This window comes from Amphibalanus amphitrite, unplaced genomic scaffold (assembly GCF_019059575.1).
Source record: "Amphibalanus amphitrite isolate SeventyFive unplaced genomic scaffold, NRLGWU_Aamphi_draft 000638F_arrow, whole genome shotgun sequence".
Taxonomy (NCBI): domain Eukaryota; kingdom Metazoa; phylum Arthropoda; class Thecostraca; order Balanomorpha; family Balanidae; genus Amphibalanus; species Amphibalanus amphitrite.
In genome coordinates this window covers 299,601-326,098 of record NW_024882132.1, presented here as the reverse complement: position 1 = coordinate 326,098, position 26,498 = coordinate 299,601, and the positions used below count along the sequence as shown (strand labels likewise).

The 26,498-nt window shown below is 56.0% G+C and overlaps 1 protein-coding gene across 3 annotated transcripts in view; it reads right to left on the bottom strand.

The window, feature by feature from the left end:
* Positions 1-984: 984 nt before the first annotated feature.
* The window catches only part of LOC122363761 (LIM domain only protein 3-like), an 85,865-nt gene continuing 60,351 nt past the window's right edge, over positions 985-26,498 (bottom strand). Inside the window, exons 1-5 of one of the 3 annotated variants that reach the window (XM_043333379.1) lie at positions 23,223-23,369; positions 18,610-18,859; positions 3,814-3,939; positions 3,074-3,215; positions 985-2,134 (exon numbers count right to left, since the gene is read on the bottom strand). In XM_043333379.1, coding sequence (XP_043189314.1) covers positions 1,943-2,134; positions 3,074-3,215; positions 3,814-3,939; positions 18,610-18,859; positions 23,223-23,295 — 783 coding nt within the window. In that variant the 5' untranslated portion in view covers positions 23,296-23,369 and the 3' untranslated portion in view covers positions 985-1,942. Of the gene's footprint in view, positions 2,135-3,073; positions 3,216-3,813; positions 3,940-18,609; positions 18,860-23,222; positions 23,370-26,498 lie in introns of those variants that run through there. The other 2 variants (XM_043333378.1, XM_043333380.1) reach the window with 2 other exon arrangements.

The following is a 26,498-nucleotide window of genomic DNA, read 5'->3' as shown; positions in this document are numbered from 1 at the left end:
CTGAAACCAATATCTACCAAATTTCATCGAAAAATATTCACCGGTTTTCAAGATATTAGACTTTTACTTTTGTTTACTTTTTGGGATCTCCGTTGTTCCTAGCGACTTTATTTAAAAGTGCGGCATTTGTTGCGCGCAAAGCAGCATATACCACCGCGTGCTACAAAACGTTTTAGTCAAACATTTAAAAATCGTTAGATATCTGCGATGACGTCACACATTCAGAGGGGTATTCCTATGCATTAGCCCCTCTGAATCAAAATGCTGCAATTTTGAAATTCAATATTTCCGATTTAAGGCATTTCTCGATGTTGTGAGTGCCGAAACCGGTAATTGTGAGCCAGGAACCCCATTTTGGCTCTCTCAACTCAAATCTAATGTTAAGGTGGGAGGGTCCCTTTAATAATAATGCTCCAACAAACTTATTTTGTAAGCGAGAAGTCTCTGCCTGCTTCCAAATAGCCGCTGAAATTGAATGAATATCGCCGAATTTGGTTGCTGCTGTTCTAAATATCGTGCGGCCGTCTCCAATTTCCAGCGGCATCGCCGAAATACAATGCGGACACGCCGGAACCGGGCGTCTTTTGCTGCTGCGCCGAAATTAAATGCTCTAATGCCAATCATCGCTATAAACGGCCGACATGCAATGCTATACTGATACATAGCTTTGCGGTTTGTCTACAAATAATCCGCTAGGTCTAAAATGGACGCGTACGTACCGAAATAAACTGACAAAAGGTGTACATTAGTTCCTCACTGGTGGACAGCTTTTGACTGTGAAATTTGGTGAATATTGATTACTGGCGCTTTCAAACGTTAAGAAGACACTTCTGAGATTCACTGTATCAACACCGGAAGGTCGTATCATACACCTTATCGGACTGTTATGTTGACCCAACGGCGGCATTGATACTCGTACTTTTCCTGGCATCTCGGAATTGCAATGCTGGTACTGAATTGGATGTGGAATCGGATACGTAAGTATAGCACTCACTGTGTATGTATTATGGCACCAGTTACGAAACACAAGCATGCAGTAACACAACGGTCGTTGAATGGGGATGTAATAACAAATATTTATAAATTGACTCGGTGAGCGTCACTGGCGGCTGTTGGGCCTCCGTCGCTCGCGGCCTGCCCGTCCAGCGCGCGCGCACTGCATACCGCGCCGGACACGGGCCGGCCCGGCGGCCACCCTGCCGCCCGGCGTACCTGGCACGCGCCAAACAGTGCTCTGAACACCCGGTGCCGTCCTGTGCCCGTGCGCCGCCACCGTCCGAGTCCCGCCGCCACCGGGCGGGCTGGCCGTCCCGCCGGCAGCGCCTTCACCGAGCCGTCTGCCGGCGGTGGGGGTCCGTGCGCGCGCACCGCCGGCCCGGCCCGGCCCGCTCCGCCCGCCGGCCGGGCTCGCTCATGTCACAGCCTTCCCAACCCAGCGGCCGGCGCCGCCCGCCCGCCCGCCGCGCACACAAACACACACGTCAACCCGCAACACCCGCACAAACAAAAACAACTCTTAACAGCTGGGACAGAGCCCAGCGGCGAGCGCCCCCGCGCGCCAGCCGCCGCCGCACGCGGAGCGCCCTGTTCAATCACACTCGCCCCATGACCTGTCGAGGGACAGGGGACGTCCGCGCGCGCCGCTGATGGACAGAAACAGTCCACACTCGAGCTCCTGGTCAGCCACTGCCGCTGTCCGTCTCAAAACACATCTCAGCGGCCCGAGCCGGCGCCGCGTCGTTGTCGCCGGAGCTCTGGCGGCCGGAGCGGGAACCGGCGCCTCGGCGTCCGGCCGCCAGGGTCGCTGCTGTCGATTGCACTGTCTGCCCAAGCCGGCCCGGTCAGCCATCCGACTCTGCGGGCGAGTCTGGGCCGGCGCGCCCGCTCAGCGCGGCGGCGCGGCGGGCCAGCCGGCCGTCCGGCGGCTCAGCGGCGGCGCGGGTCAGCGGCCCGTCTCCATGGTGACCGAGTCGGGGCTGCCGTAGCCGGAGGAGGCGTCGTCGCCGGCGGCCGGCCGGGCCGTCAGGGGACTGTGCAGGGCCGCGGCGGGCAGCGGCCGGCCGGCACCGGCGCGCCGGCCGCACCGCTGCTGGGGCTGAGACTGCTGGGGCTGGCCCTGCTGCCGGCTGTCCGCCTGCGGGGCACGGGGAGACGTCAGAAACTGACAGACCAAACGGACCAGGCACAGACACAGTCCTCAGATACAAACACAGGAGCTGACCCTGCTGCCGACTCGAACAGATGCGTACAGATATGACTGAAACAGGTGTAGCCCCTAAGCTGAGAAAGATCTGCTTTATGAGGGTTTGGCGTCAGATTCGCAAACACAATGACCTTCAAGCAGACAGATTGTATACGTTGATCTACGAAATGAGTACCTTTATAGATCGAATAACTGGGCTCACTATCAATCGTTCATGCATCACAATTTGAACTAAGTAATCAAAGGCATTTTTTCGTATGACAATGTGAAGAGTACGGGGACCCGCAGTTGCTACTGTACAGCCCAGCACCCTCACAGCCCAGGGAACAACGATAAGCTGTCAGGGCGCACGCACAGAAAACCTCAGCTGCTCTTGTACAGGGACCGGCAGTCGATATCAATGTTATCGGTTGTTACTGGACAGGACAGAGGCTAGAGTTGGGGTTCGTGTGACGTGTACAGTAGCAACTGCGGGTCCCCGTACACGTAATATGCATGCAGGACCATAAGTCTGTCCATATTGTCATATGTCAATGTATTGTCCATGTCAATGGTCAATGTCATTCCTTTTTTATGACTAAACTACGCCCAAGGCACCTTCTACAAATGCGATACATAAAAACACACATCTCACATGCGCGACGACACAAGCGAGCACCATTCAGTTTTATATGAAGATTTGTTGGAAAACATTTGCCGACGACGATTCTCTGACGTTGCAGCGATTCGGACACTTGACAGGCATTTCAGCAAGGCCGATGCATAGGAGATGCAGGCACATCTGCAGGTAAACAGGTACTACGAACGTGGCTGGCATGCGCCGCTGTCAGTGTACGATACGTAATACGTGTGTCTGTATCGGAGTAGTACCTGCAGATTATTAACTTGCCGTTTGATGTGGTCCAGGCTGTCTGCCGTGTAGGGCAGCGAGGCGAACACCCGCCGCTCCTCGTAGTCGTACTCGCACAGGATCTTGCCCTCGCACAGGTAAAACCGGTCGCCGACGCAGAACCTGGCGGCGTACAGAGCTCAGTGAGGGCCGGACTCAGACTCAACTTTTCACAGGGCGAATTTATCGGTGAAGTGTAGAGACAGAAATCTCACATAGCTCAGAGGGCCCAGTCAGACCTGGCAAAGCGAAGTTAGACACAGACCCCGGTCCCTGAGCCCGTTCCTTAGTTGTCCAGATGGCGGCACCATCGAGGCAAGGCAGGGTCCAGGTGGCAGCACTGTGCCGCTCGGGGACCGGAGCTGACTCAGCGCGGCGGGAGGACGCTCTAATTAAGCCGGCCCAGCTGCAGCGCGTGACGAGCGATGGGTGATAGTGTCATCAGCGACCGACCGGCCGACGGCCGACCGGGTAGAGCAACGGCCCCACTCTTAGTACAGTTGACGGTAGACGGCTCCAGGATAGCCGTCGGACCCGGCCCCAGTCCCAAGACAGTCGACGGGACCCGGCACCAGCCCCAGGACAGTCGACAGGGGGGAGCGGCGGTCCCCGACCCAGGACGCTAGCAGAACCTGCCGAGCTGCGGCAGCTCCCAGTGAGTCCCGGTGAGTCCCGGCAGCTCCCAGCCGTCGGGCTATCGGTCGGGTCGGTCCCGGCTCACCTGTGGTTGCACTGCTGGCACGCGAAACACTCGAGGTGGTAGACGTGGTCTCGGGCGCGCATCACCATCTCAAACGCCGGGATCAGCTTACTGCAGGCGGCGCAGTGGCCTGTGGAGCCGAACAGCCTGGGGGACAGAGAGGGCTCGGTCAATGAGGGAAGACGAGTCAGTCAGAGGGGCGCAGACGGCTCAATCAGCGGATGAGAGAAACGGCTCAGTCAGTAGGGGAGACAGGCGGCTCAGTCAGTGGGGGAAGACGAATCAGTCAGCAATAGAGATGGCCCAGTCGGGGGGGGGGCGGCAGACAGCTCCTACCTGCTGACCAGCCCCCCAGGGTCAGCCCCAGACCCCGCTGCCGCCACGGCCCGTCTCTGAGCTCCCATGGCCGGCCGCGGCACAGAGGGTGTTATAACCAGCTGTCCCTCTCTCCTCTCCCACACACTCCTCGGAAGCTGGCTACAGACAACGGCATCCGCTTATGGCCGCCGTTAGACCATTTTAAGTCGATCGGTTTACCGACAGCAGCGACCTACATACAGTGGATCTCCCAGTTCGGAGCACGAAGCCGGGCCTGCTGTCCGAGTTAAAAGCTCTCCGCTCGTGACCGGGCGACGTCGGCCCGATGAGGGCAGCTGTGACGGCGGCACGGAGGACTGAGGACAGACCCTCACCGGGCCATACCGGACCCGGCCGACGGAGACCACCGCGGCACCGGGGCCCGAGCCGGCGCCCGCGCCGTCCCGCGGCGCCACAGCTCGCATGGCGCCTATCTGTACACGCGGTACATGTGCGCCACTATCGGAGCGTCGGTCGAGCTGTAGGAAAACCGGCCGACACGAGTCGCGCCTCGGAATCACCGCAAACACGGAACGGGCCCGCTCGGGTGGGACTCGCCAGCCGAAAAACGGCGCCGGCCCGCCCGGAAAACTGCCCACACATTTACACATCGCGGCTGACTGTGACGGCGCCGTGTAATCTGCGCCGTTTTGGCCGCGCTGGGGGCGCTGTCTCATATCGCCATGGAGCCACATTAGGCCACGCTTACATATCACTCACTACACTAAAGCTCTTTAAAGCTCTACCAGGATAGAGGAGAGACAATGAAGCTGGAATCTGGATACTGCAGCTTCCCGCCAGCTTGTCATGGCTTTTGTAAAGATGGTAAACGTTCACAGAGTCATCTCGAACGCTTTGCAGTGGGGAAATTGGAAAAGGTGGTCCTTTCCCATTTACGAGTGACCACTGTAGGCCGCTGTAGAGCTGAATACATCGAGAAACATCAGTTGTTCGTACAAGTATAATTTAGAAATTTCGAAGCACAACCATAAACAAGAAGCGCTGACATAAGCGCGACTGGAACGCACATGCGCGCCAGGAACACAACAGGAGCGCAGCCGGAGCACAACAAGCGCAGCTGGAATACAACAGGAGCGCACAAACTGGCGCACACCGGTCGCGTGTAGGGCGGCCCGACCGCCGACTGACCGGACGTCGCGGACCGGCGCTGGCCGCCTCCACACGGGCAATCACAGCGCTCACACGGCCGAGGCGATTAATCACAGCCGCAATTGTGCCGACCAGGGCTGTATTTCTCCTAACAAAGCTCCGCACTTGAAGCCATTTTCCAATTCCTGCGGTAATTGCCTCCCAGTCGGCGGTGATAGGTCCTTGATACTAATGCGGCTTTTGATTGATGAGATAATTATCTGGAATGATTTAAAATGGGATAATGATGTCCCGAGATAGGTCGGCGCGCAAAGTTCGGAAATGGACGCGTCATCGGCGTCATTAAGAGATTGGCCGGCGAGAGCGGTCGGCGGGCTGCCTCAGCGACTGCCGGGGTCGGTCGGCGGGCTGCCTCAGCGACTGCCGGGGTCGGTCGGCGGGCTGCCTCGGTCGGCGGTGCGCCTCCTCTGCGGCTGCCCCGGTCGGTCGGCGGGCTGCCTCGGTCGGCGGTGCGCCTCTGCGGCTGCCCCGTCCAGCGCGGGCGGCGCGCGGCTCGCACAGAAGCCGCCCACCGCCGCCGGTCTCGGTGTTTTAACTAACGGCGCGGCCAGTAACGACGTGGCTGCGCTGCTGCCGGTCGGCAGCGGCGGCCGGCGGCTCTAATGAGCAGCCCGATGCTCGCCGCTGATAATTAAGGTCGTTGCTGCCGCTGTTGGCACACGGGAGTGAGCCTGATGGCACTAACGACCCTGGCGGCGCGGCCGACGGCCTGCACTCTGCACACTGCAGCCACTGTGTGCAGTGAGCGGCGCGCGCCCTCAACAGGGGCCACTAACACGTGCGGCCTCCCAGGCAGGCACCGCACACACAGCCAGAGAGCGTGCGCCGTGCGCTACACCGATATCAGTCCCACGCACAAGGGGGAAAAGCTCAAATTATTGAGCGCTCAAAATATTGAGCGTGTGACGTCAGAGGCTCCCGCGTATTTACAAATTGCAACCGAGCTCCGCCGTGGGGTAAGGCGGGCAGGGGTTTTCGCACTACGGCTGCGGTTGAACTACCGTCTGTGGTAGAAACTTCAGGACGATGGCGCGTTTCATACGAAATCTGGCGCAATGTTTGTTTGCTTCTGAACTTGTACAGTTATTGCTGTGAATTCTTGAAGTTGGAGTGTTTCAATAACAATTTGTGGATTATTTCAGTTTCTTTATACAAACATAGAATAGTATTATGAAACATTGTGTGGAAACTGCAAATACTGATATGAATATGATCAATTACTTAGTTTAGGAATTGATACACATTTTGAAGAGATTTGTCTGGCAAATGGTGTAACAAACCTCAAGCCTATCATGATCTGAAGCTGTTGTAACAAATCAAAATTGCTTTGATGTTACATAGTACCTTGTTGGAAAGACTAGAGCATGGTTCAAGATGATGTGTAAAAATTCAAGATTTGTGTGAAAGCTTGTGACTGAAGAACGAAAACAGTTCTATATGATGGCTCAATCAAACATGGAAATGGATGACAAAAGTAGAGTTTCAAAATTCCTGATTCCAGCATGTGAAAATAACTTAAGAAATTCATAGTTCTTGTAGTATTGCATTCTTCTTATGTACAGTTATAGGTTTTGTTCGGGTATTTGAAATTCATTGTGTCAGTTGAGATATAGATGGATTGTGGACAAATGTAGAATAATTGTATGGTAGCTAGGTACTGGTTCAGTAAAAAGGTATGTGATGAATGCCATGAGAAGGTTTTTTATGATTTAATATATGGTCGTTGTTGTACGTACCTACAAAAATGCAAGCTTATTAGCAACTGCCAACTAGTATCTGAATCAAATTGAAAGTATTTGCCATGAATGTAAATATGTAGGGTAGCCTGGGGCAAGACGCCCCAGATAATTTATTTTGCTACATAACTTTTGTCCTAAATCACCTGGAAGGCCAAATTTGTGCTCAATGCGTTCTTTGGACATTTTACTTTAAATTCCACCCCTCAAATTCATTCACTTATGATCGGACTCCCAGCTATGAAGTGATTTGTGAAGCAACTGCAAATGGGGCATTTTGCCCCAACCCCAGGGCAAAACGCCCCACGGCCCGGGGCAAGAAGCCCCATACTCTAGATTACAGATTAAACATGCTAGTTGACCAAATCTTATATGAGAGGTCCGTTAGACCTTGGGAGGCACGGCACTGAAGTTAGCACCTTCCATCCTATCAGGTGTTCAGCTATGACACTATTGTATGAGCAGGTTTTTCACCTGCCTCATAAGGCCAAATAATTAATTATTGTCATGCAACTGTCCACCAAATACTTCCTTTGCCATCCGGTTGCTGAGAAAACTACACATAAATGCATAGAAACTTACTGTTTGCCAGCTACCGAACATTAGGAAGTGGGTAGTACGAACAACACATGAGGCAAAACGCCCCATGGGGCTTTTTGCCCCGCGACCTACTGGGGCGTTTTACCCCATCACGTAGTTCGGTCAGAAAACAACGCCTTGCACTCCAGCAAGACATAATTTAACACGAACCAACCCGGCATTATAAGCGTTAGATAATAGTTGTTCAAAATACATAAAAGTCGTTAACCTGAGGTGGACCATAAAAGAACGCCATGATGCATAACCTGACAACAAAACATAAAAATCACTCCAAAAACACATTTTTGGCTATATCTCCCTAAGGAGTCATCACAATTTCTTTCCAGTCTGGTCATATAATGATCATATAGTGCACGTTTTATAGAAGAGAGAATATTTCCCCAGATCCTTGCCAGTTCCGAGAAACATCGGTGAGGCGTTTTACCTCGGCGGGGCGACTTGCCCCGGTCTACCCTACCTGCAAAGTATGTCAATAAATTTGTGTGATGTTGACCAGAGAGCTTTATCATCTAGGCATTCATGTCGCTTCTTACATTATGGTGTTGAGCATAGTAATTACGGATGAACTTTGTGCCAATATCTTCAATGCACAATGTATGTAGCATGTCTACAACCCTCACTGATCCTGCTATAGCTATAGGCATTTGGCACCAGCAAGACCAAGGGCATGAACTTCACAGTTGCTCAATTCCTTTTGTCATGTACCACCAGTCACTTTTTACTTAAGGTGCACATAGCAGTGCACACAACAATGTGGAGAGGGCCTACACAAAAACAACATGATTAGTGTGCACTATGCACAGCATTGTACCCTGATTATTTGAATATTTTGATCACTCAACAGTCAACAGTCAGGAGATAATTATTGAATATCACATTTATTATACATCACTTGTCAAACAAAACAAGAGCATGATGACACACATTTTGACAAGCAATCATGGTAGTGTTCCAATAAGTTGGACAGTCATCTCCCTGGGCGTCATTTTTCCAGGAAGGTAGGGTAGCCTGGGGCAAGACGCCCCAGATAATTTATTTTGCCACATAAATTTTGTCCCACATCACCTGAAAGGCCAAATTTGTGCTCAATGCGTTCTTTGGACATTTTACTTTAAATTGCACCCCTCAAATTGATTCACTTATGATCGGACTCCAAGCTAGGAAGTGATTTGTGAAGCAACTGCAAATGGGGCATTTTGCCCCAACCCCAGGGCAAAACGCCCCACGGCCTGGGGCAAGTAGCCCCATACCTTAGATTAAAGATTTAACATGGTAGTTGGCTAAATCTTATGTGAGAGGTCCGTTAGACCTCTGGAGGCACGGCACTGAAGTTAGCACATTCCATCCTGTCAGGTGCTCAGCATATGACACTGTTGTATGAGCAGGTTTTTCACCTACCTCATAAGACCAAATAATAAATTATTGCAATGCAAATGTTAACAAAATACTTCCTTTGCCATCCAGTTGCTGAGAAAAATACACATAAAGGCACAGAAACTTACTGTTCGCCAGCTACCGAACATTAGAAAGTGGGTAGCCCCAACAACACAAGAGGTAAAACGCCCCAGGGGCTTTTTGCCCCGCGACCTACTGGGGCGTTTTACCCCATCACGTAGTTCGGTCAGAGAACAACGCCTTGCACTCCAGTAAGACATAATTTAACACGAACCGACCCGGCATGATAAGCGTTAGACAATAGTTGTTCAAAATACATAAAAGTCGTTAACCTAATGTGGACCATAAAAGAACGCCATAGTTCATAATCTGACAACAAAACATAAAAATCACTCAAAAAACACATTTTTGGCTATATCTCCCGAAAGAGTCATCACAATTTCTTTCCAGTCTGCTCATATAATGATCATATAGTGCACGTTTTATAGAAGAGATGATGTTTCCCCAGAACCCTGCCAGTTCCGAGAAACATCGGTGAGGCGTTTTACCTCGGCGGGGCGACTTGCCCCGGTCTACCCTACCTCTGCAGGTGTGGTAGGCTAGGTTGAATTGGGTTAAGTTAGGCGAAGTAAGGTGGTTAGGAGTAGGACCCGGTCAGACCGTAGGGCCTGGTCAGGTTGATTTTAATCTTTCATTCTAATTTGACATATATACCTATTACCTATGTATGTTTTTGCTCCAGCCTGAATTTCATTAGGTAATGAGTTAGTTTTGCTTTGTTTTTATCTGTCTTGTTTTGTGTTTTTGTCCCTTATATTTTGCCCCATAGGCAAGGATGGAGCTTTTCCAGGGAAGGTACGGTGGAGTATGATTGGAGGCGCTCAACCAGACGGCATAGGAGGGCATGGTTTCTGAACGCGCACTAATGCCTGATTCAAGCCACGCTGTCTTCATGCGGGGCGGCGCGCTACTTAAAAGTCCCTAAAAGAACGGGAAGTGATGTCGATAGAACCTTCAATCATTCTGGGCTAACGCTTATGACTTGGAAAAAGTCGCGATCCCAATTCAATCGAAAAACTGTGGGCTCTTGTTCAGCATGGGGGTATATGAAGAGCCACCCGCCATAAGCACTGCTCAACCGCAGGCACAGGTTTAGACGGCGTTGGTCCGCATCAAAGCCAGTGTGCTGGAGAATCCATTGGCTGAAATGCTCCAGAACATTCGCCAGTCGCCACTTTGTTTTTATGAAAGGTGGCTACAAGCTCAGTTAAAAAAGTACCAGATTGTTTTACTTTTACAGCGGGAAGAAAGGTGTCCGGATAATTTCGTTACACCCCCTGTAATGTTCAAATGGTTGCTAAATTCGAAATCAGCTCCAAAAACTAGCCTAGAAACATGTAAAACTCGAAAAAGTGAACCGAGGTCATCAGAGGTCATTGAGCTGACCTGACCTTCAGGTGACCTTGACACCCACCCTAATGCATGGGACCAGCATCATATCACATGTTTCAACGCTTAAAACCACGTGAAGACTGCAACCGCGCGGCTAATGCGAGCCAACATACGCCGAATCGTGATTCGGGCCAAACATGGTCTCGAGAAATAGGTCACAGCCAGGTCAAAGGTCATTTGGGTCAGGGTCATGAAATTTTCAGGGTAGGTGTAAAATTGATAAAATCGGGGGTATTGAAAGTTTCGTCGCGATCGGACGGTTTTTACGCGAGTTACTCACGAAAAACCGATAAAGCGCACCCAAAAAGGCAGAAATATGCACATGCGATATCCTATACTGCGAAAAAAGGTGCATCATTTTTGAACGTAACGACAAATTGTAATTACCCTAGGCTCAGGCAGATGTATGGTAGAAAATCCCCCAAGTGAAATACACTACGGCGGAAATAAAATACCCTACGGCGGAGCTCGGTTGCAATTTGTAAATACGCGAGGCTCCCATAGGCGTAATGCTGAGGGCTCAAAAAATTGAGCCGTTTCAGGAACACGTTTTGCAAAAGCAACTCGCAACACCTAGGGAGAAATGGCAACACCCTAGGAGAATCACTAATGATGCAAAACAGATTAGGCTTTCATATTTTTCACTGCTCAAGCTTCAATGATTGGGGGAACACCAATTTATAGGTCGAAATCTTACGGCATACCAGGATGACTTAAAAACAGGCCAATATTTATGTCGAAATAAAAGTTATTTTTTGTCCATTCACGTTTTTTACTAGGATTCTGTTGGAAAGAGCATTTTTCATACTACCCAAAATGATTGCGATTCAATTTCACATTACCCATATCGCAGAATATTTTTCATTTGGCGGCGCCGTTTGTTTATTTCGTCGCGACGTCTCCGGTCGCGTGGTTGTCGTCGTCCTTGTGTTGAGGGTAAGTTTTTATCGTTTTAGTTGTACTTAGATGTTAAAAGGTACACTGAAAAGTTTGAATATGCTGTAATTTTAAATTTGGAAACACGTAAACGTCAATCAATTCACGTTTTCCTCCATTTGCGTGCAGATAAGTAACTGTCGACGAAAGTGGCGCCATCCGATACGATGTTTTGAAGGAAGGAGACACAGCATATTCACGTGAATTTTTTTTGTTTTTTAGTGGTCTAAGTGCTTCAAAGAGGCTGTGAATGTTTTCTTCACACAATTTTTCATTAGGCATGATGAGGTAAAAGGTAGTTTCAGTCTTAACTTTCATAAAATTGACATTAAAACATATGATAGTCCACTGCTATCAGTGATTGAGTACCTTGATATTTGGCATTTCTTATTAATTTGAATGTATTCTCTATCCATATGTCCTGATAGTAAGTGACAATACTCTGCCAATATGTTTCCATAGTTTTCACATTCATTTTCCAGTCCTTTACATAACATCACAATTTATAATAAACAAAACTCAACTCCTTCATTACTTCACAACACTGACAGCATGACAGACTGACAGTCAACTATTGTGTGGGTGAATGCTGAAACAGGATAGCCACTTTGCTGACTGGCTCGCTCATATGAAATAAGATAAAAATGATCCTTTATATCATTTCCATCTGGAGGATCGGAGTCAGCGGAAAAGGAAGGCCACTTTCAAGCCTCAAGGTCTAGGCCGCCAGACGCCAGTCGGCAGTCACCACCAAATTTATAATCGATTAATTCATTATTATACTTTGAGACCCTCAGGCATCCCTCAGGGATCAGCATCACATTTTCAGTTTCAATATAGTAAAGGTTTTTATTTGTATGATGTGAAATATTTTCCTGAATCAGAATTTAATTATCCCTAGGTACCTGGTAGAGGTTTTGGATTTAATGCTCATTGTTGGTGTGCAGTCAGGATTTTTTGACAGGTCCAGATAGGGAATCCTGAGCAATTTTATAGTAAAGTGGTCTCCTTATAATCACCACACATTTTATCAAAAGCATTTGCAGAATTCATTCAATGAAGAATTTTATCAATGTTGCACCCATTTCTTAGACGACCTAGGCTGCATCTTTTTTTTAGTTCCTGTTGTATGACATATTTTCCGTTTTGTTCCACTGCATAAAGAAAAAAAATCGTTTGAGATCACCAAACAGCTTTTTTTTCTGGCAGGTCTGCACAACCAAGCGGTCGCTGGCGAGGACGTCGGCCGTCTCTGTGGGTAAGGTCATCTGCTCAGCCTTTGTGGAGATCAGCAAGACGTCACTAAGATGAAGACTTCGCTGGAGCAGAAGCCGCTGACCCGTGTCCGATCGGGCAGGTCATGCTCAACGGCACGAGCCACAACTCGAACGACTCGGTGACATCAACAACATGGTGGAGCAGGTGAATGAGTTTGGCGACGTGTTGTGCGACTGCAAGAAGGGTTGTCTGCGTGTTCTGGCCGGCGGAGCGGCGACGCTGCGCAGTCTGTGCTGGCGGTGAGCAGCTGGCCGTGGTGACCGCGCGCGCCCACATGCGCCGACAACCTGTGCGGCTTCGACGGCCCGGGACAGCCCGATGCCGCCCACTATGCGACGCCGACCGCGCACTGTCCGCACGGCCACATGGAGGTGTGCCCGCGCCTTTTGCCCGCACGCCGCTACCTCGCAGCTGGTCTGCAACCACGCCGTCGCCGCCTGTAGCCCGATAACAAAACGGCTGTCTGATAATGCCGCGTGTTCTTTGTGATGTTGCTACTGTGATGGTTGCTACTGCTGGTCTGAGACTCGATGTTTCCATTCGTCTTTTACATGTTAAGGATTTGATAATGATAAGCTTAGTCCGAGCTTAGGTCGTTTATATCATTCGTTATATGGCATATTTTGGATCAAAGCAGTACGACACTGCCTCCTGCTTTTGTGATATATGCTGGCAAGACGCAGGTTCCGGTCGCGGGTCACCCGGACCCGGTTCCAATGTGGTCGGGCTGGCATGCGATAATGTGAGTATTTTTGTTTGTTTGCGGCCGATGGCCTTGTAAGTTGTAACCGTGGCAATACAGTTTTTCCTGCTATAATTCTCCAATATTCAAGGGTGGGTGGATATCTCTGTATTCACGTATTCCCTTCTCCCAGTACAGTCAGAGAATATCAATTACAGTATTCATACGAATTATTCAAGCCTTGTATAATTATTTGAGGTGTGCCGAATCCGAAAGACCGATAAAACTACTAGCGGAAAATGTGACATGATGCCATGGGTTTGTGAAGTTTAGGTACCACGTAGCATTCAACTTCCTGCATTTCTGTTTCAACTCAGTTTAACGTATTTCAACGAACATAACATCAAAAATGGCAGCCAGTACCGGCTTCACCTGTCACGGAGAACGCTCAAAAAATTGAGTGTAGATGCTGGCCGGCACTCAATTTTTTGAGCGCCAGCTGACTGTCGTCTGTCGTGGCGCTCAATTTATTGAGTATCGCGGTCCCGAACGACAAGTGGCGCTCAAAAAGTTGAGCGTCTTTAGGGCATTTTCTTTCCAAAAACACCGATATAAATTATCACGGCGAGTGTTCGAGAAGAAACCTTGTTGCTCTCTCTTGCCATTGATACCTTATTTGGATACGATATTTGCCGTAGTGTGACGCTAAAGGCATTGTAAAATACCATCGTTTCGCCTATTCCTTCATAATGGGGCCCGCTCAATTTTTTGAGCGCTCAATTTTTTGAGCTTTTCCCCCTTGTGCGTGGGACTGATATACCACCAACCGGCACTCATTCTGAAGTCGCTGTTTCGAGAGTAAGACAGACACAGGCGCATTTTCATGATTTGTCGAAAGCTCACGTTCTGTCTCACACTCAGCACTGTTTCAAGAAAGGATGGCAAAAGATGACTGACAGTTAAGTGCATGACTGGAGCGCGGGTTGTCCAGTCAACCAACAGGAAGCGCTGCATGGTACACTGATAACAGACTTCGGGCGGCACACGTCGGCCGACAGTGACACATTAGTGCTCATCCTGTCGACCCAGCACCGAACGCGAATCCGTCCGTCCGTTCGTTCGTCCGTCCAATCCAGCCCGCTGTCAGCACTTCAGCCCGTCTGAACCGGGCCCTCCCACTCCCACACAGAGACGGACACATCGAGCCGTATAGAAACGTAATTAGCGAGGCGGCGAGTCATGGATTTTAATCACACTAACAAGCTCGCCTAATTAGACAAACAAGCAACGGGATAATTACTGAATTCCCGCTAATTACACTAATGAGATTAGCAGCGAGCCGTGGCCTCCGATCTGTTTGAGCCGTTGCTGTGACCGTCCGGCTTGCCGACTGCAACGGCGTCCACTGCGGCGGCGAGGACACCGTATACGGGGCTGGAGGATACCGTATACGGAGCAAGGACCCGCAGCTGAGGATCCTGGCAGACCGAAGGACCCGGCGGCGGAAGAGAGTTCTCTCAGCCAGAGGACCCAGCGGCGGCGCGGTGCTCCTCTCCGAGGTACCCCGCCCTCCTCGTTGCCGCACTGAATGCTAATAATTCGCAACTAGCATCAGCGAATATAACTTGGGTTGGTATGTAATTAAAGGCATAAATGCAGCTTAGCTAAATATTCATTGCCAAGAACAAAAAAGCCGCAGTTCGAAGTTCATATACCGTAGGCCAATCTAGTGCTAGGTACTTAAAATTCTAATAAACCACCTGTCAAAGTTGTGCTGTCAGGCGCGACTCGTGTGCGCGTCAAGGCTTCAATAAGGCAGCCACCTGCGCGGTGACTCGGGCGATATTAACTCGGGCCGACCGCGGGCTGGCAAAAACTGAACGGCGTGTGGGGCGGTACTTTGACAACTACTTAGCGGGCGGCGGCGGGCCGGCGGGAGCGACTCTGCCGGCCCGGCGAGCTGGTGCCCGTCGACACCGCACACCGCACCCTATCGGTCAGAGGACGGCACCATCAACTGTTCACGTCGCCGGCCCATTAGAGCAGCCTGCCATGGAGCAGCGCGCTATTATGATAAACTTTTCACCCAGCGACGGGTCGGCAATTAATTCAGGTTTAGAGAGAGGGCGTTGTTTCTCTAATTAAATTTCTTAAAGGCAGCGCGAAGTCATTAAAAGTAAATTGGAAGTGTCCTGGCCAGGAGGCGGGCGGTGAGTGGTGAGCGGCGCTCGTCTGACCCGGCCAGGACCGGCGGGCGGTGAGTGGTGAGCAGCGCTCGTCTGACCCGGCCAGGACCGGCGGGCGGTGAGTGGTGAGCAGCGCGCGTCTGACCCGGTCAGGACCGGCGGGCGGTGAGTGGTGAGCAGCGCTTGTCTGACCCGGCCAGGACCGGCGGGCGGTGAGTGGTGAGCAGCGCTCGTCTGACCCGGTCAGGACCGGCGGGCGGTGAGTGGTGAGCAGCGCGCGTCTGACCCGGTCAGGACCGGCGGGCTGCGGTGAGTGGTGAGCAGCGCTCGTCTGACCCGGTCAGGACCGGCGGGCTGCGGTGGGACGGTCTCCACTCGCTGCGCGCCGCGGAGACAGACGCGGAGATTCACCAGCCCGCTGATTGTCCCTGACATAAGCGCAGACCTCCAGCCGCCCCATAAGCTGAGCATGTCACTGCAGTCCAGGGCCGGACGTGGCCGATCGCTGCAGAGGCGGCGACACTCCGAGCTGACTGCTTCCGACGGGTCGGTATATTCCAGCCACTGTTCGGCGCTGCTCGGCACAGCTGGGCCGGCACAGCCACCTTCCCCGACATGGGGGAGTTATGCGCCGAATCGGCCGATCGGTGAATCCGCGACTGCCACCGTCCACCGTCCACAGCTCATCGTCCATCGTCCACCACTTAGCGCCCACCACCCACCGGCGGTCACCGTCCACCGTCCACCTTCTGCACTCTCAACCGTCCACTCCCTTTGCGGTCCCGCCGGGTTCCGTTCGGCCCGTGCGGTCTGTGGCGCTCGCGGTAGCTGACGTCGGCCTATCCTCGCCGCCGTTTCCGATAGGGCCGGGGCGCGGCTGCGGCCGGGAAGCCCCAGTCCTGCGCCGGGCCCAGCTGGGGTCCCCGCCGGTTCCGTCCGTCGTGCAGGACGCAGCCGTGTGTGCTATCGGTCAGCGTCGGGGTACCGAGCGGGTGGACAGCGGGGCGGCCGGACCCGCTTCCGTATCCATCCAGTAGCCTTCAAAAGACCCGCAGCAAAACGCAGTCAGCGGTGCCACAGGACCGACGCAGCACGGTTCCACATTTTCCGACGCTGCAGAGCAGTGGGATAATAATTATTAGACCGGCAACAGACGCTGGACCACATAGCACGCCTCTCATTGGAAACGGCCAATCGCCTTACAGAGCAGCGTGTACGGCCGCACCAGGGAGTGACACAGACGCACACACACGCACACAGGCCAGCCGGTAATTGGTATACCGTCTGCGCCCGACAGCCACCGATTAATTACACACAGACAAACGGTAAGCAGGCAGGGAGCCACTCCTGGCCACAGTGGTCAGCACCCGGCCACCTGGCCATGTGAGCTCTGAGCTCCCCCTCAGCTCTCCCTGAGCTCTCGCCTCTCACACGAGATCTCATTGAGCAGCGGCTGCTCGTGGGCGACCTGTCCGTGGGCGTGAGTTACCACCGGCTTCGCGCCCTGAGCCCAGCTGACCGGTCCCAATTCCCACCCCTGGGTTACTGAGCTGCGGTCCCGAGTTGAGTGCTCACTGCTCCTTCAGTTGAGCTCCGCTGTGTTGCCCGCACTCGCCGGGAGAGCGGCTGCGCCCGGGTGGGGGCCGAGGGCGGCGCAGACGGTCGGCCCGATAGAGAGTCGCCGACACGTCAGCTGGGCCTAATTGGCGCGGATGGTATCGGGCCGCACAGCGGACAATCGTCTCATTAGTGGGTCAAAACTGGGCGCGAGATGCCGGCGGCGCGGCGCACAAACAAAGCCGGCGGCGGCGCCGACACGCCACGGCGGCGGCGCGAAGAATGGAGATATCTGGCCGCGCGGCGCCAATTGTGCCCAAGGCGCGGCCGCGGCGGCACACGTGGTCCGCGCCGGGCCGCTCTGAGTGGGGTCACAGGGCCGCGGCTGGCTGGCGGCCGGCACACACCCCGCACCCCCGGCGTTCCCCGGCACGCACCCCCGCCATTCCCCGGCACACACACCCGCCGTTCCCCGGCACACACCCCCGCCGTTCCCCGGCACCCCCGCGCCACTGGCCGCCGCCGGCGCGCCGCGTTTTACCGATTTGGCCGGGGTAAACACGCTGCGCTCCCCGGCCGGCCAATTTGGGCGCGCTGACAAGCGCCCGTACGCGCCTGTCAGCATTTTGGTGTCATTACCGGCGCTCATCACTAATGAACTCGGAGCGGGCAAACAGCGCGGCGGCTATTTATACCAGCGCGGCCGTCCGGCAGTCCGGCCCTGCGCAGCCCCGCTGTCCGTTGACACTTGGCTCCGACCCGTTTATATTAGATTAGTGATTAACCAAATGCGCATAAAAATGGCATCAGTTAATTAAGAAGTTAATTAGCTGAGGGCTCGCTGTAGATATTATCGAGCGGCCATTATACCATAGCCAGAGTCGATAGAAGTGATTCTCAGCATTTCTCATTAATTTTGATTGGTCTCGGGCGGATTGGTGGGTCGTGCCGGCGGCCCGGCTCGACCGGGAGCCGGCGGCATTGCAGCGACCGCCGCCGCGGTCCGCAGAGCGCCGTCATCGGGCCAGGACAGCGGGCCGCTGAGGCCGGGGGTAGCGGCCGGGGCCGGCCCCGGCCCGCTGCCCTGCTCTGATCCCCGCACCGGTCCCTGTCTACGGGCCCTGAGGGGTGCCCCCGGCTGGCTGCAGACACCACCACAATTAAAAAATACTCAGCTGAACTGCACAGCCGACCAGCCCGCGATTGACCGTTTGATTAACCGTTTGATCGGATAAGCATCCACTCATCGGAACATAAAACCAAGAGGGGCATAAAGATCGGAGTAATAGCGCATAAATAAGCGCAACTGGCTCCTGGCGCCGCCAGTTGTGCGCTCTATTAACGAAGGACCCTGCGGCCGGAAAGGGGACGGGTGATCCCTGCCGGGGGCCTCTGGGAATGAGTCGGGACCGACGCCACAGACGGTCCGATCTTAGCCCGCTGCCGGCCCGCGGACGCTAGCTCTCACCTGAGGTAGTCGCGTCGACACAGGATCAGGTTGGCCTTCTCGTACAGCGTGGAGCCCACCTCGCCGAGCCGGCAGTCGCACGCGCCGCACTTGAGGCAGTCCTCGTGCCAGAACTTGTTGACCGCCTTGAGGAGGTAGCGGTCGGTGATGGAGGTGCCGCAGCCGGCGCACAGGTGGGCGGCCGACGTCCTGCCGCCGCCGCCGCCGCCCCCGCCGCCCACTCCCGGAGACATGTCCGGCTTTTTACGGTCTGAAAAGGAACCAGGGTCACCGTCAGATGCTGCTGGAGAAGGTGTCGGTACTCGACTTTCTCGGAGTAAAGACATGGCATTGCTGCGCTCGCTGTATGTGCGGTCGCCTCTGGAGCTTCCAGTGGACTGTACCGGCTCCAGCGCCAGGTTTGGGCTGCAAGAGGACACCACATCGGGACAGGACTGGGCGGCCAGCCCGGCAGCTGGCAGAAAACGGCCGCTGGAATTCCCGCCCGGCCCAACCCGGGTGACCGTCGGCCAGCCCAGCCCAGGTGACCATCGGCCAGCCGGCGCTGCATTCGTACAACTCTCCCCTTATTTGTGTCCCTCGGCATTCCCGAGAATGCTTCTCTCGCTGAGTGAAGGTTGATGCCGGTGACGATACCAGCTTCCGTTCACTAAACCACAGGACACAGTGGCTGGCACGCCTCTGTAAAAGGTGACGACAGGCCCACTCCCTAACCGCAGCGTAGGCCGGAGTCTGCGCGGCTGCCGGCGACCGGCTGAGTCTCGGTGCTACCCGCAGCTCCGTAACCGTGCCACATGAGGCATGCCACGAGCAGGAGTCCAGGGCTCGGCGCACTCGACTCTCAGATCCTCGAAAGTTTCATTTGTGCCTAAACACACCTCCATACCGTAGACATAGTACGCAGGACTGCATCAAATGCCAGGACCACCTTCACTGGCGGCACGCGGCTCACTGCAGCGGGACGATGACCTGGCCTGCCACGCCGGTGGTAGCGCGCGGTGGTGCACCTCCAGGCCAGCCCCTGCCGCGGCTGGAGGTGGCCGCCGGGGCACGGTCGGTATGGCGCGACGGTGGTGAGGGTGTGAGGTGCGGACTGCGGGTGGTAGCGCGCGGCGGTGCACCCCCAGCCCCTGCCGCGGTTGGAGGTGGCCGCCGGTGCACGGTTGGTATGGTGCGACGGTGGTGATGGTATATACGAGGTGCGGTGAGGGTGGGAGGTGCGGTATTGAGACTGCGGGCTGCAGGCGGTGGTGAGGGTGTGAGGTGCAGTGTGAGGTGCGGACTGCGGGCGGTGGTAGCGGCAGTGCGGTGATCAGCCGCCCCTCCCCCGGGGTGTGAGGTGCGGTATGTGGTGCAGACTGCGGGCGGAGGTGGTATGGTGCGGTGAGGGTGTGAGGTGCGGACTGCGCGTGGTGGCGGTAGTGCGGTCATCAGCCGCCCCTCCCCCGCGGGTGTGAGGTGCGGACTGCGGGCGGAGGTGGTATGGTGCGGTGAGGGTGTGAGGTGCGGACTGCGCGTGGTGGCGGTAGTGCGGTCATCAGCCGCCCCTCCCCCGGGGGTGTGAGGTGCGGTAGGAGACTGGGGGTGGCGGAGGTGGCGGCGGGCGAGCAGTGTGAGTGCGGAGTGCGGTGGCAGTGCGGTGATCAGCCGCCCTCCCCCGGACCGCCGACAGCTGCGACTCATTAGTAACTGAGCAGGCCGCCGGCCGGCGCTCAGCACTCGGCCGCCCAGCGCACCGGTCGGCGCCCGGGAGGGACGGGGAGCCGGGAGGGGAGGGGGGGGGGATGCGGGCGGCACTGATTGGCTTCCCGTGTTGTATTTATTCAGGGTGGCCGTGTGACCATGCGGGAGGCTGCAGCGCTCCGCGCAGACAGACGGACAGCCACGGGCGCGGGCCCACAGCCCGGCCCGGCTCCGAGCGGCGCCGCCACTACAGCGGCTGATGAAATGCAAACAGTTTGTCTCTCGTCTCCGGGTGGAGCGATCGTGCGCCGGCTCCTCATATACGAGTACCTACCAGATACCAGCGCCATGCTCTCACCCGTGAACAGAAAGACTGGTTAGCACATGAAGCCGGGGACAGAAGCTAAGGATGTGGAAATCAGAGAACAGGCTTATGATGAAGAGAAGCGGAGTTTGAGAAAAGGACACAATTAGAGGCGGAGGAGAGAAAAGGAGCGGTGCACAAGACAGCTGAGAGCACTTCGGCGAAGAATGGGACGAAATCTAGACAACAGCCGAGGACGACAAGTGCTAAAAGTGAGAGAGAATCAAAGACATGACAACGGAGGGAAAGCGAGACAAAGCGCGCGACCGGGAGTGAGAGCGTGCCGCGCGCTGCCGCTTGGCTCGGCTGGCCGCGCGGGTGCACTCAGACCCGCCCACGGACCGCCCCCTGCCAGCCGCAGCGCACCCGCGCCACCGAGCCTCATCTAAAAACGTAATTAGCTCGCCGAAATTTACTGCCCAGCAATCTGAAGTTAAATCGTGATTAAATTAAAACACAGCCCCACCAGCCGACAATCGGGCAGCATTTTATTTCCCGCATAAATCAGCGACTACCGGAATTCAGTACATGGCAGAGCGGCCTGTGTAATTCATTAGGGAGCCGGCCGCGGCGCAGCCGACTCCACTGACCGCGGTCGGACCGCGCGCGCTGCACACTCTCATTCATAAGGCTAATGGGCGGCGCGGCCCACCGGCGCCCGCCGTCACAACCCAGCCCCGCCGCTGATGGCCGGAAAATTGCCGTCAAATTGTTATCGATGCGTTTGAAATGGATTATTCCAATCAGTGCGTGCGTCCGGCAGGCGACTCGTTATCGGCGCGGCGCGCTCCGTGCCTGGTGGACGCAGTCGAGCGCGGCGCCGGCCGCCGCCGGACGCCGTATCGGGGCGCAGCGCCGCCGGCCGCACCGACACGCGGCAATTTGGGCGGCAGGGGGAGCGTCACACGGGCCCGTGCCACGCGGCATGGGTCGACGGCAGGGGGGGGGGGGCGGCTGCGCGTCATATCGCACGCCCCAGCCCGCGCGCTCACCGGCCGTGGGTGCGCGCCGTCTGCCACCGCCGCCCCGTCCGCCGCCGACGGAGCCGCCGCTCGCTGACAATCACCGCCCAGTGCCGGGCAAAAAACACACTCGGCCGGAAATCTATCTCCGCCGAACAAAAAGGCCATTAACCACTCGTCACATTTCTCAAATAATGGCACAACATCCTGGTTTCATTTGGCTAACAGTGGGCGACTGATTGGGGCGGCGGCGCGATGACTGATGGCGCGGCGCCGACGGCCGCCCCAGGACTGATTGGCCCGGCCGGGGCCGAGATTGCGACTCGGGGGCCGACAGACACGGACGCGGACAGCGGCACACCAGTGCCAGTGAACCGCAGCGACAGCGGCGGGACAGAAAACTCGCAACAACGAGCGCTGAAAACGAGCCGACGAGCGGGCTGCAGCGAGCTGACGAGCACGGCCCGAGCAGCTGATTAGCGAGCGGCTGACGCGGTCTAACAAGGCGGCGCTAATCAGCCAATGAGGAGCGGCGACCCGGCGCGATGGGAGCCTGATGAGCTCCGGCCGGAGCCGGGAGGGAGCCAGGAGAGCTGCGGGGAGCGGGAGCTATCAGAAGGACGAGCTGTGGATGAGCCTGAGCCTGCAGCTACATAAGTGGAAGTTAGCAGATATGGTTGACAGGGTGTCGGGTCCTAGAGCTGTATTAAACTATCACTGACAGCCCGGTATGCGCGCCTAAATAAAGCGTTGTGCAGTTGCACACCACCCTGTCGCTTTGTCTGTATGACTGAGCTGCCGATGGTGAACGGTTCACGATAAACGGAAGGCGTATGCGACTTGACAAATGCACCAGGTTATTATCAAAACGGGGAGTGGTTCCTTATAATAATATCCTATCACAACTGGTTAAAATGTAATCACTGTAAGGGCTGCATCCCTAGGATACTTGATTAAAGTCCGGCCAGGAAACAGACTGGCCGATGCAGTTAATTCAGTTTTCACTTTACTGCCGCACCAATAATTCAGCAGGCTACATGTAGGAATGCTTACCAGAGTTGTACAACCATACGATGTACATTGTACAATCTGTAGCACAAAATCAAACTGTGCTTATCATTCCAGTTTTAAAGCTTCATTTGGCTCCCCTGCGGACATAGGAGTAGTTCCCTATCAGCACAATCGGCGTGCCGAAAATGATTTTAGCAGGATGGGTGTGCTGCTAGCATTTATGCATAGATGACCTCTAGCGTTAGCTTCGATCATAATAATGATCATAACATTGAACTAACTAAAATACGCCCCAGAAACTGATTCAGCACCGACACATGACATCTTTATTAACCTCCGAATAAAGAGCAAACACCACATGGGGCCTAGGATGGGGCCGGGTGGAGGGCATGGCGGCGTCGTTTGATCAAGTGCTCGAGGAACCTTCATTCGCCGGTGATCTCAGCAGAGAAAACACGCCGTGATAGGGCGCAAGTGCGGCCTGATCGTGTTACTAATGACGGCCATCACCGAAAGTCTGCAAAAGTGACGACATATTGGTCTTACCGTCCCAACAACACTCTGCCAGGCCGGAGGCGGCGCTCTCCACTCACCCAGACTGTCGGAGACCATATCCCGCTCCTGGCGAGTGGCCAGCACGCCCGGTCCTGCCGTCTCCGTCAGCATCACAGCTCGCCCGCGTCCGCTTCCCGCACCGTCACACACCCCTCCGACCTCCGCCGAGCGACTGGCGCACGCCGCTCCGCCACCGACCAGCGCCGTGCCGCCGCCGCGCTACCGACATCTGGCGCAGCGACGGCAAACTAACGCGACGACGGAGCGACGAACGACGAGCGAATATCGGAAGTGAAGGGTTGTGGACCGGTCTGCGTTAGACGGTGCCATCGCACAGTGGTCCCAAGTCAGAAGGGTGGCAACTCACCTCAGAAGATGGTGTTTCAACGTCAGTGTGTGACAGAAGCCAACGCACTCCGGCCGCTGCCTCGACCACGGTCCTACCCCGCACCTGACTGAGTGGTCTCGGTCCGCCCATTCCCAGACACATACAGCGGAAACGTGGACTGAGTGGTCTCGGTCCGTCCAGTCCGCAGGCACATACAGCGGAAACGTGTCCGCGCCGTCCGAGCGCGGTGATTGCGTATGACGCAGGTGAAATGGGCTGAACACATTTGTTTCATTGGTACACAAGTCACAACAAACGATCAACAACAGATACAGTTATCGGCCGGCCACGTCCAAAAAGTTCCACAGGACAGGAATTAATCCGCCATTCGGTCAGAGCGCACTTAACGTATCCTCGGACCGAGCAATACGACAGGCGGCCGCGGCCGGTCGACAGAGCTGTGTTTTGACAGCGCGGTGTACCGTCGTTTTAGGCCCGTCCACACTGGGAGAGCGGCCGTCGGGACGCCGCGCCGCGTCATGCGTGGTTGATCTCAAACAGAAGCGTCAAACAGTACCGCTCCCGAGCAGGTGGTAAAACGTGCCCACGCGGCGAAATCTACCGTCAGTCAGGCGGCGGCACTCTGTGTGTGTTCGCCAGGTGTCGGAGGAATGCTAAAAATGAGCCGGTGGCGGACCACAGCGGACCACAGCGGACGGCGCGGTCCGTGTGGTCCCGGTCCGGCGGACGGCGCGGTCCGTGTGGCCCGCCGAGGGAGTCCAGCCCGTCCCACCAACACCCAGAGCCATTACTCAACCTCATGTTAGCAGTCGCGCTACAGAATAGCCCAGGCCATTTGTGGCGCTGCGCTGACAGCACTCTTCAAATGACAATCAATGCTCGGTGCTGCGAGTCATCAATAATATTCATGAAAGTGGTCCGTCTCAGTCACATTTGGACACGGCTGCTGGACAGACATTTATCAGATATACGCCTGCTTTACACATTTAATACGATTATCTGCCCCCTGCGCTGGCCCAGCATAAAAACATGCCCTCTCCGTTCGGCGATATACCGGGCCGTGGCACGGGAACAGGCTCAGACACAGGTCCAATACATACGCGACGCTGTCGCTGGGCGGGCTCACCACCTGTAATTGGCCTTCAGTTCGCTCTACAACGTATGTCGGACGGAACGGGCAGGGTTGCGCCGCGCTGTGCGGTGTGGGGACCGGGCAGACCGGAGCCGCCAGCCAGGTACGGCCGCGCCGTGTCGCCGACCCGCAGCCGCCAGCTCCTCTCACAGTGACCCACTCAGATCATTAGGCGCCAAATAACGACCCGTCCCCACAGTCGCGGCCCAAACGACCCGCCCCGCCAGAGCGGAGCTAACGACCACCGGACCGGCGCAGACGGCGGACCGCTGCCAGTGCAAGGTCACTCACCGCGGCCAGGAAACACTCGGGCCGCGCTAAACTACCTACGTTCAGCGCTCCACACGGCCTACGGGCGCGACAATACCTTGCCCGAGTCGACTGTTTCCTGAGGTGGCTGCCCCACTGCAACTGGTGACCTCAGCTCAGCCCGTCCGCTCTGACCTATCCCAGCTTCAGCTGCCACTGCCGGCCCGCAGCCGCGGCTCAGCGTCGGCCGGCAGCCTGCCGAGCTGCGAGCAGCGACTGCGGAGCTGCCGCAGCTCTGTGCGGCCCGATCCCGTGCTCGCCGGCCATCACCTCAGTGCTCAATTAAAATGCCCGGCTAATTGGGGTGCGATGGCGCGCGATAGGGCCACCGGCCGGACCGGTCCGACGGGGCCGGCGCGCTGCACCGCCGCGCGCTGCACCCGCTGCAGTGCCATGGCCGCCCCACACACCGCCTAATTGCATGCAGCCAGTTGGCACGCGTCGCGCTGCGGCCGCCTCTGCCGGCTTAATTGGCCGCCGAGCCGTGCAGTGCATCTCAAGCCGGCACCATCAGATAGGCGGCCGGGCCAATTGATGGGAATTGAGCCGGACAATTTCGGCGCCGCCTATCAGCGGCCGACGTCACCGCCGGCGGCCAATAATTTAAACGGCGTGCCGCCGCGCTGCGCAATTCAATTAAAGCGCGCTGTCGCCCGTCCAGTCCGTCATCTTTGCATGAAAATCGAACGTCCAGAGATTTGTCGGACCGGGGGAGGGCCGGGGGAGGGGTGATAGCGGCGGGGAACTGCTGACTCGGGCGGCGCTGGAGTCGGCAACGTCGGCGCCGGGCGGGACGGCCTGCGAGTGCCGCAGCGGGTTCCAGGGAGTAGGGAGCTAAGGACCTCGACACGGCCGGCTCCTGCTGGAGCGACCTGTCCGCCGGCCCTATGACCGCCCGCCGGCCCTGTGATGTGACCCATCCGCCGGCCCTGTGACCCGTCCTCACGCCCCGTGACCCGTCCTCACGCCCCGTGACCCGTCCTCACGCCCCGTGACCCGTCCTCACGCCCTGTGACCCGTCCGCCGACCCTGTGACCATCCTCACGCCCTGTGACCCGCCCTCCAGCCCTGTGACCATCCTCACGCCCTGTGACCGTCCGCCGGCCCACCCGTCCCGTCCAGCCGACCGGACCGAGTCCATGGCGCGGGGCGGCCGATACGGCTGGCCGGCGGCGGCCGCACGTGGCCTATCTAAATGGCGATATAATGAGCAGTGGCGGCCCGGTGTGCCACCGATGCCATCACGGCAGTGCAGCCGGTCACTGGCACCCGCCGCCCCGCCCCGCCCGCCGTCAGTGCCCGGTCCCCGCCGCACCCCACCGCCGCGCCGGCCCGCTCGGCCCAGATGGACCGATTGGACCAGCCCGCGGGCCACGGTCCACTCACGAACCGTGCCGGACGGACGACTCCAGTTCCCGGCTGTCCTGGGCTGTCGGCTGTTTTTACACCGGTGACAATTAGCCGTGTGTCCAGTGCGGAGCAGGCACGGTGGACGTGACAGCCGGAGACCGCAGCCGCCCGGGT